This window comes from Eublepharis macularius, chromosome 4 (genome assembly GCF_028583425.1).
Source record: "Eublepharis macularius isolate TG4126 chromosome 4, MPM_Emac_v1.0, whole genome shotgun sequence".
In the NCBI taxonomy this organism is placed as follows: domain Eukaryota; kingdom Metazoa; phylum Chordata; class Lepidosauria; order Squamata; family Eublepharidae; genus Eublepharis; species Eublepharis macularius.
In genome coordinates, this window is record NC_072793.1 from 40,176,917 (window position 1) to 40,196,791 (window position 19,875).

The 19,875-nt window shown below is 40.9% G+C and overlaps 1 protein-coding gene across 2 annotated transcripts in view; it reads left to right on the forward strand.

The window, feature by feature from the left end:
• The window catches only part of LOC129329206 (protoheme IX farnesyltransferase, mitochondrial), a 166,250-nt gene extending 146,974 nt beyond the window's left edge, over positions 1-19,276 (forward strand). For both annotated transcript variants that reach the window (XM_054978664.1, XM_054978663.1), the window contains exons 6-7: positions 4,404-4,636; positions 18,686-19,276. In XM_054978664.1, the coding sequence (XP_054834639.1) occupies positions 4,404-4,636; positions 18,686-19,104 (652 nt within the window). In that variant the 3' untranslated portion in view covers positions 19,105-19,276. The remainder of the gene's footprint in view (positions 1-4,403; positions 4,637-18,685) is intronic.
• The last annotated feature ends 599 nt before the right edge of the window (positions 19,277-19,875 follow it).

Consider the following 19,875-nt stretch of genomic DNA (forward strand, 5'->3'; position numbering starts at 1 on the left):
ATAGCACACACCAGCTGGATCATCAGGTCCCAGGCTATGTCTGCAGACAGAAAAATCTGCTCATGACTTGTCAGCAGAGCAGATGTTACACTGAAGGAAATGTAACATATTGTACCCTGTGGGATCTGTCACTGTCACATAGAATATGGCTGAATGGAATTTCCAAGAAAAGAAAATTATTCCATTTTCCATTGTGGACTTCGACATAATTGGTACTACACTAAAAGAAAAGAAATATTTACTCTATGTGTTACTATTTCAATGGCTAGTAATATACTTTTTAAGAAGAAAAAAAATGTACTGTATTAGCAATATTTTCTTGAAGAAAGGAGCCTTCCCACATTCAAGATGAAGAGATCTGTTCCCATTAGAGTTTTACAGCTTCCCAGAGCAAACTGCTTTTAATATTAATAACAAGCTTTCACCCGTGAATCACCTATTGCAGTAATAATGGATATTTGCACTTCTGCAGTCAGATTAGTAATAAGGTAGAAAATAGCCAGCAGCACAACAGTGGTTGTGTGATTCAGAAAGATCTCTCAGTTGAACTTTGGCCTTGTAATTTGGCTTTTACATTTTATGCAATCAGCCCCTTGTTGAGCTGACTTGGTGAGGTGTGAAAATACAATTTACTTATTTTTGATACCAGATGAAGTGATGCAAACCTGTTTGTTCCTATATAACAGATGGCTGCTGTAAGCAGTGCATTATCTATTGCACAGAGATGACCAATATACGCAGCTCCATTTGGCAACTGATACCAGTATAACTCCTTTACCCCTCCCCAGGCAAAAACACCCATGGAGGAAGGGTTTTTTTTTAAAGTTCTTCAGAATATACATTAACAATAACATCCATGTGATTGTGTGAGATGTTCTGAATTTAGAAGGTAAGATTCCTGCAGGCACCTGTTCACAAGATGGTTCCATGTACAGTATGCTTCAAGGAGGTTGAATTTCTGCATGGAAGAAAACTGCTCCATCAGAATCAGCCCTAATAAATAAGCATGGTGATTCATATGTGTGGAATGCCTTATACATGCATGTACGCTTTCCTTCACAGTCATTTTGGACATTCTTGTTTGTTTTTATCAAGAGTTGAGATGACAGCATTACCTTAGTCATGTTACATGTCGCCTGAAGGAAACTGCTCTCATTCTGAATTAAGGCTCTCAGGTTTTTAACTGCACACTAATTGTTTGTATTCTAAAAACACATTAGGCAAGCAGGCTTTTAGAGGCTCATTAAGTTTCCAGCTGTGTGGGTATCCAGTCTAATCCCCATGGTTCATTAGCCAATTGTTACCAAGAGCTAAAGGTAACATCCTTTACCACATCCTTGGAGAAAATATTGATAATCACCTGAAGATGTCAGCATTAGGTATTTTACACACACACTAAGAATTAAGGTTCATGCCAGCTCTGCAGGAAAGAGATTTGCCTTTACATGTGATGTTGATATTGGCAGGCGCAATATTCCAGTTATTTGGCCAAGCCAAGGGTATGGTTCCTATCTCTTTCAGTACGTTTTGTTTCACATTATGGCTGTTTTCAGTGTGTCAGATCTATTCAAAAGATTCAGCAGGAAGTTGCTGTGTTAATCTTGATGGTATCTCAACCTATTTAAAGTAAATAAAATATGTAAGAATTTACCATTTATTTTGTTACATTTAAATTTCATTTGAGAGCTAATGTAGGTCTAGGATTCCGGGTTGGTCTAGGATGGGTTGGTCTAGGATTCTGGGTTCAAATCTCCACTCTGCTGACATGCCTCCAATTAAAAATGGATACAAAATAATTGGTAAAATTGCATGGATGTGTAGAAGTGCCACATGTGTGAAGAGAAGGCAGAAAGAAAGAGAAAAGCTATGTATGAAGTTGCTTGTATCATTCTGGTTGACATGTAAATGGTGGTAAAAGTGCTGTCTTTTTCTTACTCATGGTCAGGGCTTTTTTTCAGCTGGAACGTGGTGGAACGGCATTCCAGCACCTCTAGAAAATGGTCACATGGCCGGTGGCCCCGCCCCCTGATCTCCAGACAGAGGGGAGTTTAGATTGCCCTCCGCACCAGTAATTTCCACAGAGAGAAGAGATTTCACTGACGTTCTCACCTTCCCCCCCCCTCAGTGCAGCCCCAAATGCCCCTTGAAATGTTGCTCCTGATGGAAAAGAGGGTGGAGTTTGCAGAAATCCTCTGTGGGATCCAGTTCTTTGATCAATATCCATTGTATATGATTGCTGTTGATCCTGCCCTGAGTCTTCCAATGCACATTCAAAGGAGAGGCTAGGCTAGTGCTGATAACATGCTTTTGGGGAGCTTGGAAGCAATTATTTCTGCTTTTCTAAAGCCTACTGTGGTGGGACTGCCATGAGATCTATGTGTGGGTTTATAAAAGAATGGTTGAGTTTCTCACCTATCAGGATGTGAAAGAACTTCCTCTTCTCTAGTTTCTCTACAAATAAATGAAGATCCAGAAGGGGGGGGGGGGGTTAGCCATGTGACTACTATTTGTTGTCCCCTACACAACGAAGATATTTTTATATATGTACACCTCAGGTGGTGACTTCATTAATTTATTACTTATCCATACCCTGCTGTATCTTTGTTATAATACAGGGTCGCTATCCTCAAGGTGTGGCCTGGAGATCTTCCGGAATTGGTTCCTCTAGAGAAAATGGATGCTTTAGATGTGGTATCATGTCTGCTGAGGTCCCTCCCTTGCCCAAACCTCAGGCTTCACCTCCAAATCTCCACGAATTTCCCAACCTAAAACTGGCAACCCTATTATAATATGATGGCTTAAACCAACAATGGTGCTTGTTCATTCAAAATGGTGTATCAGCAAACACCAGTCTTGCTGGCAGACAGGAATTTGTAACTAGAGTAGACGTTTACCAGTTCAATTTCAAGGCACAACAAATAGTGATCTTATGAAACTTGAGACTATGAGTGGAACTACACAAGACGGGTGAACTAACAACCAAGTTGCCCACCTCTTTCCTCGTCTCTACTGCCTTTACCCCATTCTTTCCCCGGATCCTTTAGTTAAAAGAAGAATGTCACAATTTTCACAGATCTCAGGGCAAATCTTCACACCCAACTGAGATGGAAGTGATCAAGTGATAGGCTTGCCTCTCTTCCAAGTACTGGACATACAAGACAAGGTTCTATGACCTAATTTTTTCTTTACGAAAACCCTGTCATTTGATAGTTTTTGTAGTGTGAACTGTAGCTCTCAGTATTGTAAGATCAGTGCTTTGAATGGTTTCTTTGCAAGCTTCATGCAGTCAAAAGAACAACTTTTCTTGGCTTGGGGGCTTGTGAGGTAAATGTGATAAACTTTGCAGTTCGTTAAATGAAATAAGTGAAATCCACAACAGGTTTTACAAAGCTGGTAGAATCATGTTTCAGCTTATCAATTTGTTGGCTTGGTTCATTTAATTAAAAGTTAAATTGAAGGCAGACCATTTATTCCTTCTCAGCATTCTGACTTGAGATCTGTACACATTCATGCTTAGGCTTATTTTGCCATTCTGTATAAAACAGTATGAGGTGACTGGTCTATGTGGGGCTATAAAAATCTACACCAAACGTTGAGATGCATTATTAAAAATAGTTCTTCCCCACTATCAAGGGTTGATGCAGCAGAGCCTGGAATGTTAGTGAAATCCCTTACCTAAGCTTATAGGAGCTGGGTAAATTAATTCTGTTAGCTTTAGAATTACCACAGTTATCCAAGGAACGGTGGACCGGGGCAAGCTCGGGTTGGTTTTGGTCTGATAAATGCACACATCCCCGGAGGTCAGCACTCGTTGGCATTCATTAGCTGTTAAATCAAATGTTTTGAATACAAATTTCTATTGAAAGTATTTCATTGAATAATTTAAATTCAGATAATGGAAAGGCAAATAAATATAAGGTATATGCTTCCTGCACCAGTAATAAGTATGTTGTTAGCAGGCAAACTGCTAACAATGGACTTCACAATGACATTTACACTTCTGTTTTAGTCTTAAACAATGACTGTTTTGTTGCTCTATTTAGTGGTGTTACTTTTATTAGAAGGTCTGTACTGTTCCAGTAGCTTTAGTCTATATTTTAGTTTTTTTTTTAAACTTTGGAAGCTATCTCGGGATTTGTTTTTTGAGTGAGGTAAAAATCATTTTAATAGATACATTTTCACCTGCTGGCTTAGTCTGCTGGTTATATGTACCTACAGCTGGAGTTTTTACTCTATAAATGCAGGCTAAATGAAATTTAACTGTGTAGTCTTTGTTACTTGTCTTAAGCATAGCTTTTCTTCCTTTATTCTTAGAAAAGCGCAGAGGTTAAAGCAGGTGACTACAGAAGAAGCTAGCCTGAGGGCCTTTTGCTAACTCCTTTATATTCTCTGCCTTTTCACAGCCCTCTGCTCACCGTCGCCTTCGCTGCCTCCTGTGCCGTTCCAGGACTTGCCCTGCTGACCTTTGGAGTGAATCCTCTTACTGGGGCCCTGGGAGCCTTCAACATTTTCTTGTACACATGCTGCTACACACCTCTAAAAAGAATTAGCATTGTCAACACATGGGTGGGAGCCGTGGTTGGTGCCATTCCCCCCATCATGGGTTGGACAGCAGCAACAGGAAGTCTGGATGCAGGTGAGGAAAACATGCAAGACCCTTGGGGCTTTTGGTTCAGCTGAAAGTTACGATGTGGTAGAAAGATCAAGATGGGGAGCCATGTTATTCTATCTGTAGCAGTAGGAAAGAGCAAGAGTCTGTAGCACCTATAAGACACAAAATTTGTGGCAGGGTAGGGATGTGGTAGAAAGAAGGACTTTCTCTTCCTTGCAAAGAGACTTTTAAAAAATCTATATTTACCAACATCGGTCAAGTTATCTAGGATTGCCATCTTCCAAATTCCATGACATGCTGCTCTCTGATATCCTCATCTTGGCTGCTGTAATTAACTCATTTTCTAAATCTCAAATCTATTTTCCTTTCTACTCCTATAGTGAGCTCCTACATGCAGCTGCTTCCTAAAGTTCTCTCTGATTCTTACCACTTTCCCCTGTTCTTTCTTTCCTGTTTCTAACTATGGTGCTCACTTCATCAGCTTCAAGCAGCACCATCTTGTATGCCTTCGGACCTTTCCTCATGTTCCCTGATCTTGGAACAGGGTCTCCCCCACCCCTCCTTGTAGTTATACCCACTACGGTAGTTGCATTCAGAAAATACTGTTTGGGCCCATAATTTGAAGTTTTGTCATCTTTTTCCTGCATCATTAGTGACAATATTACTTTTCTAAAAATGAAAAAGGAAGAGTCTCAGGATTCTGCTATGTGCATGTTGTCCAACTGCAGTTTTAATTTGCCCATGATTATCTGGTTTCCAAAGTGTATTAAATGAAAACCTTGGTACTTCTCTCATTACTGCTCACACATGCTCATTGCTTTCTAGAAGTAGTGCATTACTGAGTCACTACAGCTCAACAGGGATTATGTGAATATTCCTTTCTAAGGCAGACATGAGTTGGGGCTTTCAGTGCTCTCATGATCCTCTTTGTAGCATGTATTGTTTTGTATGTAAATAAATTTAGTGTTTTATGTCTGTGTTAATGAGGGGTTTTTTAATATTGGTTACTGTGGGTTTAAATGCAGGTCTCTGAGGAAAGAAGAAGGATGCATGAGTGAGCTGTGATTGGATGAAAACTGTACCCTAGAGGCAGAGTGAACTGGAGTGTTTTAGACAGAGTGCTGAAGGAAAATGTTCATTCTGCCTACCTAATTGTGGTGTTTTCCACATGCACAGTTACACTGAGTTTTCTGGGTATTCAGGCCACAAGGATCAGATCCGCTTTGGGCTTCTGTAATTCTGCACTTGAGGGAGTAGAACTGAAGCAGTGTTTATTTTTTCTGTTGCAGGCTTTCTGTTTTGTCAGTTGATCAGCTGACCAGACAGCACTTGCATCAGTTGATCAGCTGAGGACATGTCAGTTTCATCAGTCCACTGGCTGAGGAAACTTGCAAAGGGTTTTTTGTTGATGTTGTTTTTAATGCACCAAGGTTGCAATGTTGCAACATTGTTGTTTTAAAAAATTAAAAATAAAAAAATTTTAAAAAGAGATTTACTTCTTACTGCTAAAGTTAGCATGCACACACAACACCTTTTTAGTCCATTCTTAAAATTTCTGTTAGCCATATGGCAGCTGATAAGAGCTAGTTTGGTGTATGGCTAAGAGCATGGGACTAATCAGGAGAACCAGATTGATTCCCCACTCCTCCTCCTCCTGAAGCCCGCTGGGTGACCCAAGGCCACCCACAGCTTCTAGGAGCTCTCTCAGCCCCACCCACCTCACAGGGTGATTGTTGTTGTGGGGATAATAATAACATACTTTGTAAACTGTTCTGAGTGGGTGTTAAGTTATCCTTAAGGGTGGTATATAAATTGAATGCTGTTATTATTATTGTAAGCTGAAGAAACTTGCAAAGCTTTGTTTTAATGCACCAGTGTTGCAAAGTTGCAATGGTTGTTTAGGTTTTTCTTAAACTGGATTGGTTGCTGTTCAATCAATCAGAACTCAGGGGGTAAAGGGGAGGAAGAAAGACATGGCCATGGCCAGGCCTCACACTGAAGAAAGCATTCTGCACTTCAAAAAAGCTCTGGTTTGACTTTGCCGGGAAAAAAAACATGAGGGTACGTGCACAGGAAGAAAAGCTGCAAAAAGGGAGGAGGAAATAGTTCTGCAGCTGGTGCAGCCTTTCTCTATGCAGAACGCAAAAAACGTCTGGGAAGCAGTTTGGAGATTGAATCAGGATATTTTAACTATGCATGCAGAACTCTGGAGAGAAATTGATGCAGTATGGGGCCAGAACTGATGAAAAAGCCCAGTACAGAAAAGACTTGTGTGCACGCCTGGGTCAGTCTGTGTATATCTCAGAGAGATTATTCAATCTAGGTCAGGCAGCAAGCTATGTGGAAAAGCCTGAGTGAATCTATGTCTGTGTGAATGAGATGAGATTTTATTCTGTTAGAGAAGATCTGTGTGGAAAATTAATCTTTGAATCTGTGAAGATACAACTATTTTTGAAACCACCAAGCTTAAGAACTATACTGAAAGTAAGACATTTATAAAAAGCTTGCAATCATTACGCTTATGTTCCTCTAAATAAATCTATAATTAAGCAAGAAAGGATCCCTTTTTTACCTTTTTTACATGCTAACTGTTACATGCTAATATTACCATCTATCACAAATCTTTACTATAATACCAGTTAAACAGAGGAAGTCTTTGGTGGTAGCAAAAACCTTTTGAGGGAGTCAGGAAGGCAGCATTATATATTTTTAGGTGAGTAGCCATGTTGGTCTGTAGTCAAAGAGGAAGATCCAGGCCCAGTAGCACCTTAAAGACCAACTAGATTTCCAAGATACGAGCTTTTGAGAGTCAAAGCTTCCTTCATCAGATATGAGGAATAGAAAAAGGAAGGAGTCTTTACAATCCAGGCTGAGAGTGTGAGAGGTATTATCAATTAGAATGTCACGTAACTAACTAAAATATATGTTGTATTTAGCTTGATAGAGCAAGGGTGCAAAGTGTGGAAAATTAGCATCTGTGATGTGAGAAAAATCCTATATCCAGATTCAACCCTGGGGGGTCCATTGTTCCATATTTGCAAATTAACTCAATTTCAGGAATCTGAACAGGGAGCGTCTTCACAACATAGCAATTCACAATCTACTGCTGAATAGCTGCCATGTCTCCAACCCATCCAACACTACAGGAAAAAGGATTCTACATGGACCCCACAAACAGGGCAGAATGCCACAGGTGTTATTACTGGTTGGATTCAAACAACAAAGAGAAGGTGTTCTCGAGGTACAAGTCTTGGTCAAGTCGAGAACACCTGAAGTTCCATGTGTAGGCATAAAAGAAGTGTTGGTTGTGACCAGAACCCTCCTGAGGTGAAAGTTAAAGGTAACATAAGGAGGAGCTGAATTAAAGATTCAATGCAGGGTTAAAAAAACTAACTGAAGTTGTTACATGAGTCAATAGAACTCAACAGAGATTATGTGAATATTCCTTTCTAAGGCAGAGATGAGTTTAGTTTTTTTTAATCTTGTAATTTTCTTTGTAGCATGTGGCAAGTTAAGATCTTAGATTCCTACAACAGAGTTCTGAAAATACTGTGCAATCCTGATGGAAGTGCTTCATGAATTGATACAATTCACGCTGACGTGAAAGTTGTGTGGACTTTAAACATGGCTATTAGATGTATGGATTAAGAGGAAAACTTAGGAAAGCCCCGAGTCAGGCTGTAGTGCGCTAGAAAGGGGCACAAAGATTTAACACAAAATAGTTTGGCGCCATTCCAAGATTTCATGTTCACAATATACTTTCTTTGCTTTTTCTGTGCATTTCTTTTTCTGTATCTTTTTTACTTAGTCTTACACAGCTCCCATGTCATGCTGGAAAATGAGCACAACAGAGGAGCTGAAACACGTGCTGAAACACATGCTGAAACTGCCTGTTTGGAGGCAATTTTACTGAACTAGGCTTCAGTGCGCTCCACAGTTCCTCTGTTGCTGGTGTGACAGGGGAGCGTGTGCATGTGCTTCTTCCCCCCCCCATTCCCCCCCCCGCCAGCCAGGTGAGCAGGGTCAAGGAGCAGCAGATGGAGGGATAGTAAGCCTCCCTAACTAAGCCTTCTAGTTGTCTTTGAATGTCGTTTCCTGTCCCTTGCTCTGTGATCCCTGGGCCTTCTCTCGTTGTCATTCTCCACCATCACACACACCTGAGCACTTCTCCAAAAGCACAATCCGTATTCCTTGAAAATTGCATTGTCGGATGAAACAAACATCATTTGAAGTGCGTACATACAATTTTGTAATTTATACAGATGTTTCTGCCTGTGGAGTTTGAGTTCCCTAAACACAGAATATGAATTTTATTTTGGTTTTAGCATAGAAGACCGATCCACATTCTCCCCTTGCCAGAAACTAGCACAATATGTTTGTTTGCTACAAGACAGTTTAACTGCCTGCTTTTAAAACTCTAAATATTTTATCTTCCTCCTTCCCTGCCCACCCAGCTGACAGCAGAGATTCCTTCATTTTTGCAGTACACTGATCAGTTTTTAGACACAGCAACGGGGACAAATGAAGTATGCCGTCTGCAACATAAGTAGACTCCCCTATCCTGTGAGCCATGTTTCTGGAACATATTAGTCTTCCTTAATTAATGAGCAGATGCAACCTGGCTTTCGGTATAAGTGTGGAAATACATTTGCACCTTGTTAAAAAGAAAAAGACAGAGACTATCCAGCTGAACAGCAACAAGGAATGTGCAGTAGAGGAGACAGAAATCTTAAAAAGGCTGCCCAAGATTTCATTGGTCTGCTAAGTTTACATTTTATTGGAGAATTTCTCCTCAAATAAGCAGTCAACTTTCCCCTCCATTTATTATACTAAAGCTAGTAACTCAGGGTGGATCATCTTTTCATTCTCCCTTTGGGCAATGTTTTACTATCAAAATTGCTGCTTGCTTCTGAGGGTAAGTGGAATATTGCCAATGCCACCAATGTAGTCGGCGTATGTTCCCTTGATCAATTCTAAGCATTTACATTTTTACTTAAATAGCAGTTTTGAGAGAAGTTTTGACCTGTGAAACAAAACATGAACCTGTTGATGAAGAAACTTGGTTAGACTTAAACCAACAGGGCCAAAAGCCATCACTGTTATTACCTATGGTGATTGTAAGAAGCACAGCACCAACACCCCTGTACGGTAGCTCATGACTATTACATCATAAACACTTTTGCAAAGCATAGCATCAAGTTTGTGTGACCTGAGTTCAGAAATCAGCAGTTTTAAGAGCTTCCAGGCCTTAGAAGACTGCATGTTCCAGTGGAAATACAAAAAGCGAGATTTGAAGCCAGTTTGGTGTAGTGGTTAAGAGCAGCAGGACTCTAATCTGGAGAACCAGGTTTGATTCTCCACTCCTCCACTTGAAGCCGGCTGGTGACCTTGGGTCAGTCATAACTCTTCCAGAGCACTCTCAGCCCCACCCACTTCACAGGGTGATCGTTGTGGGGATAATAATAATGTACTTCGTAAACCACTGAGTGGGCGTTAAATTGTCAAATGTTGTTGTTGTCACCATCGTCATCATGAAATATGATTTGCTGAAAGGACTGCAGATATTATTGTTGTTGTTGTTGTTGTTATTGTTGTTGTTGTTGTTATTATTATTATTATTATTATTATTATTATTATTTATTTATTTATTTATTTATTTACATTTCTAACCTGCCCTTCCCGCAAGTGTGCTCAGGGCGAGGTACAATAATTATAAAAATACAATATAAAAACAACAGTTCATATAATAAAATCAGCTATTAAACAGATATTAACTGTCCCAAGACGGGGTCAATTCCAGGTTCCTACCCATCAACATACAGGGGAAGGGAAGTGGACAGATGAAATACTGCAACCCATACGTGAATCAGCTAGTGAGTGGGCACTACATAGCCCCATACTGTACCCATTCATAGTGCAGCCAGTCAATGGACACTATATAACCCCACACTTAGTGGGAGACTGGTGGGAGGCTCAGTAAAGATCTAATGCTGGCCTCAACCATATGCTTGGCAGAACATCTCCGTCTTACAGGCCCACCAAAAGGATACAAGATCCTGACAGGCCCGGGTGTCCTCAGACAGAGAGTTCCACCAAGTTAGGGCCAGGACCAAAAAGGCCCTGGCCCTGTTCGAGGCCAACTGAGCCTCACTGGGGCCAGGTACCACCAGCAGATGTTTTCTAGCTGATCCGAGCGTTCTCCGGGGTACATACGGGGAGAGGCGGTCCCTCAAGTATGCTGGTCCCAGTCCGTTTAGGGCTTTATAGGTCAAAACTAGCAACTTGAACCAAATCCAGAATTCCATGGGAAGCCAGTGGAGCTGCTGCAGAATTGGTGTAATATGTGTCCTGTAAGGAACACCCATCAGAACACGTGCAGCAGCATTCTGGACCAGTTATAGTCTCCAGATCATACCCAAGGGCAGCCCTGTGTACTGCGAGTTACAGTAATCCAACCTGGAGGTGACCGTTGCATGGATCACTGTTGTTAGGTCCAGGGCTGAGAGATAGGGCAGGCAGCTGCCTGGCCTGCCGAAGGTGGAAAAAAGCAGCCCGGGCAACCACTGCGATCTGGGCCTCCATAGATAAGGAGGAATCCAAGATCATGCTCAAACTCCTGACCAATGGTACGGCACAAGTGGTGCCCCCCCAAGTCCAGGAAATGGATCCTTGCCTCCGACAGCCCACGGCCCAAGTACAGGACCTCCATCTTCACGGGATTTAACTTTAGCCTGCTCTGTGCCACCCATCCAGACACGAGCTCCAGAGCTCTCAATAGGGCATCAGGGGCAGAGTCAGGTCGATTGCCCGTCAACTGATACAACTGGGTGTCATCCACATATTGATGACAACCCAGTCTGAACCTCCGCACCAGCTGGGCGAGGGGGCGCATATAAGGGGAGAGAGTATTGCCCCCTGAGGGACACCACACACCAAAGGCTGGCGTGTGGACAACCTCTTCCCCAGCGCTACCCTCTGTCCCCGACTGTGGAGAAAAGAGACAAGCCACTGCAAGGCCATCCCTTGAATCCCCACGTCGGCGAGGCGGTGGGCCAACAAATCATGGTCGACCGTGTCAAATGCCGCTGAAAGATCTAATAAAATCAGCAGCACCGACCCACCACAATCCATGTGCCTATGGAGATATGGGAGCCCCCCCATGCCAATCATATTCAAATTCCAAAACTATTGCCATGAAATCATATTTCTGATATTGTTCAGTACATGTTGCTGTTAAAACATTCAGAAGATTCTTTCTATAGTGTATTTATGTGTGTGGAAAGTGCTGTCAAGTCACAGCTTACCTATGGCGACCCCTGCTGGGGGTTTTCAAAGCAACAGACTAAAAGAGATGGTTTGCCATTGCCTGCCTCTGCATACTGATCCTACACTTCCAGCAGCTACCTCCTATATACAATTCAAAATATTGGGGTTAATACTGTAAAGGGAAAACATTACAAGCTTTGAATGCAGTAGGTATTGCCTCTATAACCCAAGAGTCTCTTTTACTTTACTATATTTCCAAATGAAGGCCATGTATTCTGATATCCTTGCAAAATGGTGGCTAGCTCCCAACATCCAAAGTATACTCTGGGGACTATAGAACACAGCAACATCATGCCTTAAGAATACATCCCATTCAAACCACCCAGTTTGCCATGTACAGGTCCTTGCCCTAATGTGCTTTATCAGTTAAAGGGATTTACTCTGGGTAGGAGGTGGTTGCAGAGCGATAACAGCCCTGCAAATGTAAGAGACATTAGAGACCTACTGTGGCCTGGAGCCATCCCTATTACTTCTCCCAAGAATGTTTATCTCAAGAGACTATTTAGTTTATCTCAGATGCCCCACTTCTGCCTTCTGTTTTCCTGAAAAACATCTTGTCCTGATTTTCATTCATTTTCTGAAAATTTAAATAATTCCTGGGGCTATGGAATTTATAGACTGCCTCTGTGTGTACCAATGGTAATCACGCAGAGGCTGATTTTCAAATTGCCTCGACTTTGTAATTCAAATTGGGTTGTGGGGTAGACATTAATTATGTCAGCCAACATCTATTTACAAACGGGGATTTAAAACTGGGCAGTCCTTATCAGCAAGTGACATTTGGCAGATGGATGGGTTTAGTAACAAAACGGCAAGGGGAAAGGAAAAAGATGATTGTGCACGGCCCTTTTCTGTCCAGAATGAGCATAGGAAACAGAAAATGGCGCTGAACTTTGTTCCCATTTCCTTCAAATGTTTTTTTTAATTAACAAGTTCATGTCTTTAACAGGCTACTGGCAAAATGAGTGGTTTCAGAGAAAAGGATATATCCTCTTTGCCTGGCTATGGAGAGCTTGGATGTGGGATGGACTTTTAACAAAGCCCTGAAAGTTTCTCCTTCAAAAACAAAAACTGACCCAAGAAGCCTCTCATTTAGTTTGAAGGGGAGACAGAAAGGTCATCTCTGATGTGCTAGAACAGGAATCCTTAAAGGTAGAGAACCAGCTTTCTCCATATAGTAAATGTGAAGGCAGATGGACAGTGCTAGCAGGCAACTGACTTAAACGTACTAAGACAAAAATCAGCTGATTATTCCTCCCTGCCTTTTCTTCTGCAGACACAAAAGCGATAGTAATTTTGCCATTGGGAGACCTGAGGGACTGATGCAATCAAAGTCGAAGCCCAGTCAATAAATTCATTGTCATCTTCACACTGTACACAGCTGTGTTAAGCTTCTGCTGCTTTCCTCTTCCAAATAAACAGTTTCCAACCACCTCTGCAGAACAGCTGTTCATCTCACCTCCTGAATCTATGCGTCAAACTAGCCAGTAGGGGTCACCAGAGTAGTAGCAGGAAAGGTGAGAGGACTTCAGAAAGGTCAATGTGCTAGGTTAAAGAAACTGGAAAAAATCCTATCAAGTACAGTAAGCTAAGAATCGTAGTACAAACAGGCTGTTGAATTCTCCCTTTGCAAAACTACAGCTACTCTTTTTTACCCCCGGAGTGAAAACCTGCCATCTAGTCATCTCTTCCTCTGACCATTAGCTCAAACTGCTCCCCCCCCCCGCCATTTCAATTCAGAACTATGCCACCAAAATCATTCACTTTTCTCATCATTCACAGCATGTGACACCATCTCTTAAATACTTATGGTAGCTTCCTTACCACTTCCAAATGCAGCATAAACTAAAAGTCCTCCCGCCTCTTTGTCTCTCTGTTTTTCTGTCCCAATACATCCTTGTCTGTGTCCCCAAGTGCCCCAGCTTATACCACCCTTACTCTTCAAAGGTCTGTTGAATTCCAGCTCTGCCTTGAAACTCAGAGCCAAACTACAAGTGACGTCTTACACAGGTTGGACACTAGTCGGCTTCCCTCAAGTTTTGATGGGAAATGTAGGCGCCCTGGTTTTACAGCTTGGCTCTCCATTACAGCTGCAAGACCAGGATGCCTACATTTCCCATCAAAACTTGAGGGAAGCCGACTAGTGTCCAACCTGTGTAAGACGTCACTTGTAGTTTGGCTCTCAGTGAGTGGCCTTGGCCCAGTCACACGCTCTCTCCCAGCTTAACCTACTTTGGAGGGTCATTGCAAAGAAAAACAGACTTAGGAAAAACCATGTAGGCCACCTTAAGCACCTTGGAAGAACAGTGAGGTAAAAACTATTTGATGAATCACTCCACTCTTTCGTCCTTGCTGTCCTTCATGCCTGAAATACCAACTGAAACTACTTTTGAAGACACCGTTTCTCCCTTTCCTTCAAATGCTGCGGTAGGAGGGATGTATGAAGGGCAAACAAAGCAATGTCCTCTTAAGCAGCAGTGTTCTGCCCTTCCTTATATATTTTTTCCAATTGCACACCAATTGCACCTAGTATGGAGTGATTTAAACAGTGTCCAACTTTCTAATATGTTTCCTAAACAAGTATGTATACAAGATAGTTGCTCTGACAAATAAAATATATATCTTTTTTACTACTTGAGAGCGTAATCCAAAAACCTCTGACCATACAAATCACATGCCACAAGGTATGATTAGAGGAGAACATTTGTGAATTTAAGGATTTCTTTTTTGGTTCCCTGTACACATGAAAAGATGACCTTTTTTTGAAGAACTGAATTACCAGTAGCATGGGTTAGCAGTTACAGGTTTTCCATAGAAAACTCATTCTGTTCTGATATTCATAGTTTGAACAATAATAAAATATAGTATATGTCTTATATAGCTCTTAATCTTAGAAGCTATACTTTTGCTAAGGTTCATTGTTTACATAGAAAAGTAGATGTCATAATTTCTTAAAACTGAGTTCCTAATCTGTCAAACATGGGGGAAGCCAAACTTGAATGCTTTTAAGTGCCAGTGATTTCAGTGACCCTAAATCCACCCCCTTCCCAATTTAAATTAATAGGACTCAGAAGTTCTTAATTCTGGCTAGGTTATGTATCCAGCGTGATTCATAGTGTCATGAATTTTATTTTATGAGTATGGACTTTGGTGTTTGTTTTACAGTCAACTAATTTTAATCTAATTAAAATTTTCATAATCTGTTATTTGAATTTAAAAATAAATGTTATGCACTCTGATTAAACCCCAAAATTTCATGAATAACTTCATTTCTTCTGTCACAATATTTGCAGTCATATTGTTCTATGCAAAACATATTTTGATAATATTTGTCCATACCGTATCATAATCACAGCAAAAGTTATTAGAAAGTTTTAATATATCTCTCTACTCCCACTGTAACTATATACGGGCCGGTAGGAGGGGGATGTGAATTTGATTTTTTTTTTAAAGCTGGGTCAGTATATTTAACTGTTGGTGAATATATTCAGATTATATCGATTCACAGAACTCTTCAGACAAAGATACGGTTGAATTTTACTTTGTTTTATTGTCCGTGTTATATAACTGCTAGTAGTGTTTATCCAGAGGCAAATGGGCACAGCTGGATTTACTCTGGTTTTCTAGGTCTAATCTCCATCATCTGGACTAAAGAAGAATAATTTGTTTCAGCATCTTTTAGTTAAGAGGAACCAGCTTGTTACTGTACCAAGATAGAAGAAAACAACCACAAACAGTCCTAAGTACAGGCCATTAATGGCTAAACTTAGACTTCAGAATCCCTATAACTTCTACTATAAACTATACTTGTAGTTTGTTTCCTAGAGACACAAGAAGCGTCTCCTCTCTCTCCTTCCTGCCTCCCAGTGTGTCAGTCAACTACCAAAATCTGGAAATAATTTTAAAATTCCTTCATATTATTCAAGGCAGAAGAATTACCAAAATCGTGCTTTAAGCGAAACAGCATTCTTGGATTGCCAAGGCAGTAAACAATGGCTTTAGGAAATGCAGTAAGACTTCGACATCTGTTTTGGGGCTGATATTTTAACCATTCTGTGTTTATTTTACATGCCTGGTTGGCTGTCTCTCAGTCATACATATATAAAGCCAAAAACCAAGACAATGAAAGAAGTAGCAAGTCTTTTTGGAACGCCAAGTATAAGCCCTGCTTTCTGTGTCTGGTTTTTAACATAAAACGCCTTTGGCCTTTATCTGAGTTTATGAATGATAACACAGTTATACAAATCATGCTACTATTCCAAAACCTTTTGCATGTATCCAGGACCACTGTGAATAGAAAATAAGCTCATGATGCTCTTAGGGTACCTATCAAAACATAATATCTACTCTCCTAAAAATGTATTTTCCTCTGCTGTCCTAAAACCCTCATTTTAAGGGACTGCTTCACTCACAGAAGAACAAATAGGGGTTTGTGCCAGTGCTGGTAAAGTACTATCTTGAACATGAGAAATGGAACAGGATCATCCAATTCTGTTCCTGTTGCCAGAGAGCAACTTTATTGTAGCATAAACTTCCAAGAGCCACAGCTCTCTTCATCAGATCTGCATCTTCTGGCAATAGATCCTCTGGATCTGTTGCCAGAGAGTATCTTTAGCTCCCATAATGCCCTTCTTAAAAATAAGGGAAACATACTACTGCAGAGGAATTAGCCATGTTAGTCTGTAGTCGCAAAACAGTAGAGTCCAGTAGCACCTGTAAGACTAAGCAACTTTATTGTAGCATAAGCTTTTGAGAACCACGGTTCTCTTCATCATTTGATGAAGATGGGGGGCTGCAAGGTCACTTAAGCCATCCACATAAGTACTGCCAATTGTCCCATCTGATTTAAATCCACTGCATGGATAGCCCAGGAGAGCCTGATCTTGTCAGATCTCAGAAGCTAAGCAGGGTCAGCCTTGGTTAGTAATTGGATGGGAGACCTCCAGTGAAGACCAGGATTGCAGAGGGAGGCAATGGCAAACCACCGCTGTTAGTCTTTTGCCATGAAAACCCTACCAAGGGTCGCCATAATTCAACTATGACTTGAGGACAGGATTTCATTCATTCTCAGGAAATCTCATGAAAGAGAATAAAGTTTCCCATAAGCGTTTGAAAGGGGACCTTATAAACTACAACTCTGAAGAAATGTTCCATAATTATCTTAACAATAATGCTGCCTGGGTCAGAAGGCTCTTATGTTTGCCTTTTTAATTCTTGTTTTTGCTTCAAATTTAAGGGGTATTTGGAGAACAGGTTACTCAGAGATGGAATAAATAGGCCTGAGCTTTAAAGATTTGAAACTCTTTAAACTTCAGATCCACTTTCAGTTCTTTGCTTCTATCTCAAAAGAACATAGGACTGAGTGGGTAATTGCTTGATAACTGGGCACTTTTCCATAACCATCATCAACCTTGGGTGGCCTATATCATGTTTCTACCATAGGACTCCATTCTTGCATTTCTAATCAGTAAAACTAGGGAGACATTCAGGAATCCAACGTTCTAATGGCGAGAGTCTGGTGAAATTTACTATAGTAATTTTAGATCAAACTTTACCGCAGTACTGTAATCCATTAAATCTGTGGGTTTACAGTACCCTGAGGAGAGCCCTAGTTTTAGGTGAGTAGCTGTGTTGGTCTGTAGTAGAACCACAGGATTTGAGTCTAGTGGCACCTCAGAGACCCACAAGATTTTCAGAGTGTGAGCTTTCAAGAGTCAGAGCTCCCTTCTTTAGGTGTCTGAACAGAGCTCTGACTCTTGAAAGCTTCCAATCTGAAAATCTTGTGGGTCTCTAAGGTGCCACTAGACTCAAATCCTGCTGAAGAGAACCCTGTGTAGAGTGGTGCAGACTGTGCTGAGATGATCAACAGACAGTTTAGGCTGTGTGAAGGTATCTTGTCTGCTGAGGAGTTTAGCATCAAAAAAAGAAAAGGTAAATTCCAGTGAAAAAACTGAAGGAGGAAATGCTTCTGTTGCAGGAAGGGAACTGATTTCTTAAGGAAGGAAGTATGCTACTGATTCTCTGTATTTCTACTAAATAAGATTGTGAATAGTTAACCGTTCGATTTATCTTCTAAACATGGTGTAGGAGAGACGATGATGGTTTAGAAAGTTTAAATTGGTAGCTCCTGTTTGGATGCTGTCCCAGAGCTGTCCTTTTTGACTTCTATTGTCTGTGGATTAAAACCCAGGCATCTAAAGACCAGGGGTTTTGGCTTTCTACATCTTAAAAATTGTGCAATTGGAATTATGACAATCCCTGATACAAAAGCATTTGTAGATGACGATAAGAGTTAAATGGGTGGGGGGCTTTCTTGAAAGGGACTAGAGGCAAAGGGAGTTAACAATGTTCCTGCAGCCACTAGAAGCTCCTGGTTTCCGAGCCCTTTACAGCTGCTGCCAACAGATTTACTTACTTCACAAGCATGCTAGAGAAATCAAAGCCCTGTTAGACTTTGTATGTCTAGATTTCAGCCTATGCAGCATGAACAGTCTGACATTTAGGATATCTAAAGGAAGTATCTGGAGTTTGTGTGAAAAACCAAATCAACTTTCTCCCAATTTCATCTTGTATACCTATTGTTGCCTTGGGGCAGGATTATTGCATTAGTAAAACCTGCATGTGTAAGTGATTTACTGGGTACATTTTTTTAAAAAAACACAAGGCGTATACTTAGCTGTTGTGTCTGAATTTTCATTTTGGTGGCTCTAGTGAACTTTGTAATGTGCAATTTCTCTTTTTCTACAGGAGCATTGCTACTGGGAGGGATCCTTTACTCATGGCAGTTCCCTCATTTCAATGCACTGAGTTGGGGCCTTCGTGAAGATTACTCCAGAGGTGGCTACTGCATGATGTCTGTCACTCACCCAGCAATGTGCAGGCGGGTGGCTCTGCGGCACTGCTTTGCCTTAATTGGACTTTCAGCAGTGGCTCCCGTCTTTGATGTCACCACGTGGACTTTCCCCATTATATCTCTCCCTATCAACCTGTACATTTCCTACCTTGGCTTTCGTTTCTACAGAGATGCTGACCGTGGTAGCTCCAGGAAGTTGTTTTTTTGCAGTCTCTGGCACTTACCACTGCTCCTCTTGTTGATGCTAACATGCAAGAAATCATTGCATGAGAAGGAAAACAAACAGGAGACTGAGAGCACACTGTTGCGTTGAAAAAGTAACATTGCCTTTGAGATAACTGGCTTCCAAAGCTCTTCTTCAAATTGATATATGACGGTGATCCTGCAGGGTGGGGAGGTTTATGCTGACACTTTTCAGAGAACGTGTTCAAAAAATCTTGTGTGTACAGTGATTGATTTCAAATTAAAGGATGTTGTTTGGGTTACATGTATGGACTTGATTAGTGTGATGTGAGAGCCTTGTCAATCGCTGCACAACGAACACTTGTTAAGGCCGACGTTACATCCTGATGGCTTGTTAACTGAACTAATTTGACTGATATTATAACTTCTTGCTCCCATGCAGAAGTATAGAAGCAGTTGGTTAACTAGTAACACTCGTGAATCACTACAGAATATAGCTAAAGGTGGTTGACCATGATTTTAGGTGTGCTTTAATTGGCCATATGTTTAATATTTGAAATTAGAGAAACTAATAAGTTAAATTATCTTTCTCTGTCATGAAAGAACATTCATTTTATTACCCATGAGGGCGTTCATCTACACCTTGAGTCTTTCTCTTAGATAACATCATGCCCTTCTTGGTTGCAAACAAAACCATGACTTTTCCACTGTGAGCAAGGCTCCTTTCACATAATTGTGCTTCAGATCAGTAGAATTCTGTTTATGCATTTAAAGATTAGTTGTTTGCCTTGGTCATTCCCACTGACCTCTGGTATAAATGAGAAGAGAAAATTAACCAAAATGAAATCAAGTCTTTTAATGATCAGCAGCAGCCATATTTTCGGGATATAACAGAAGGGTA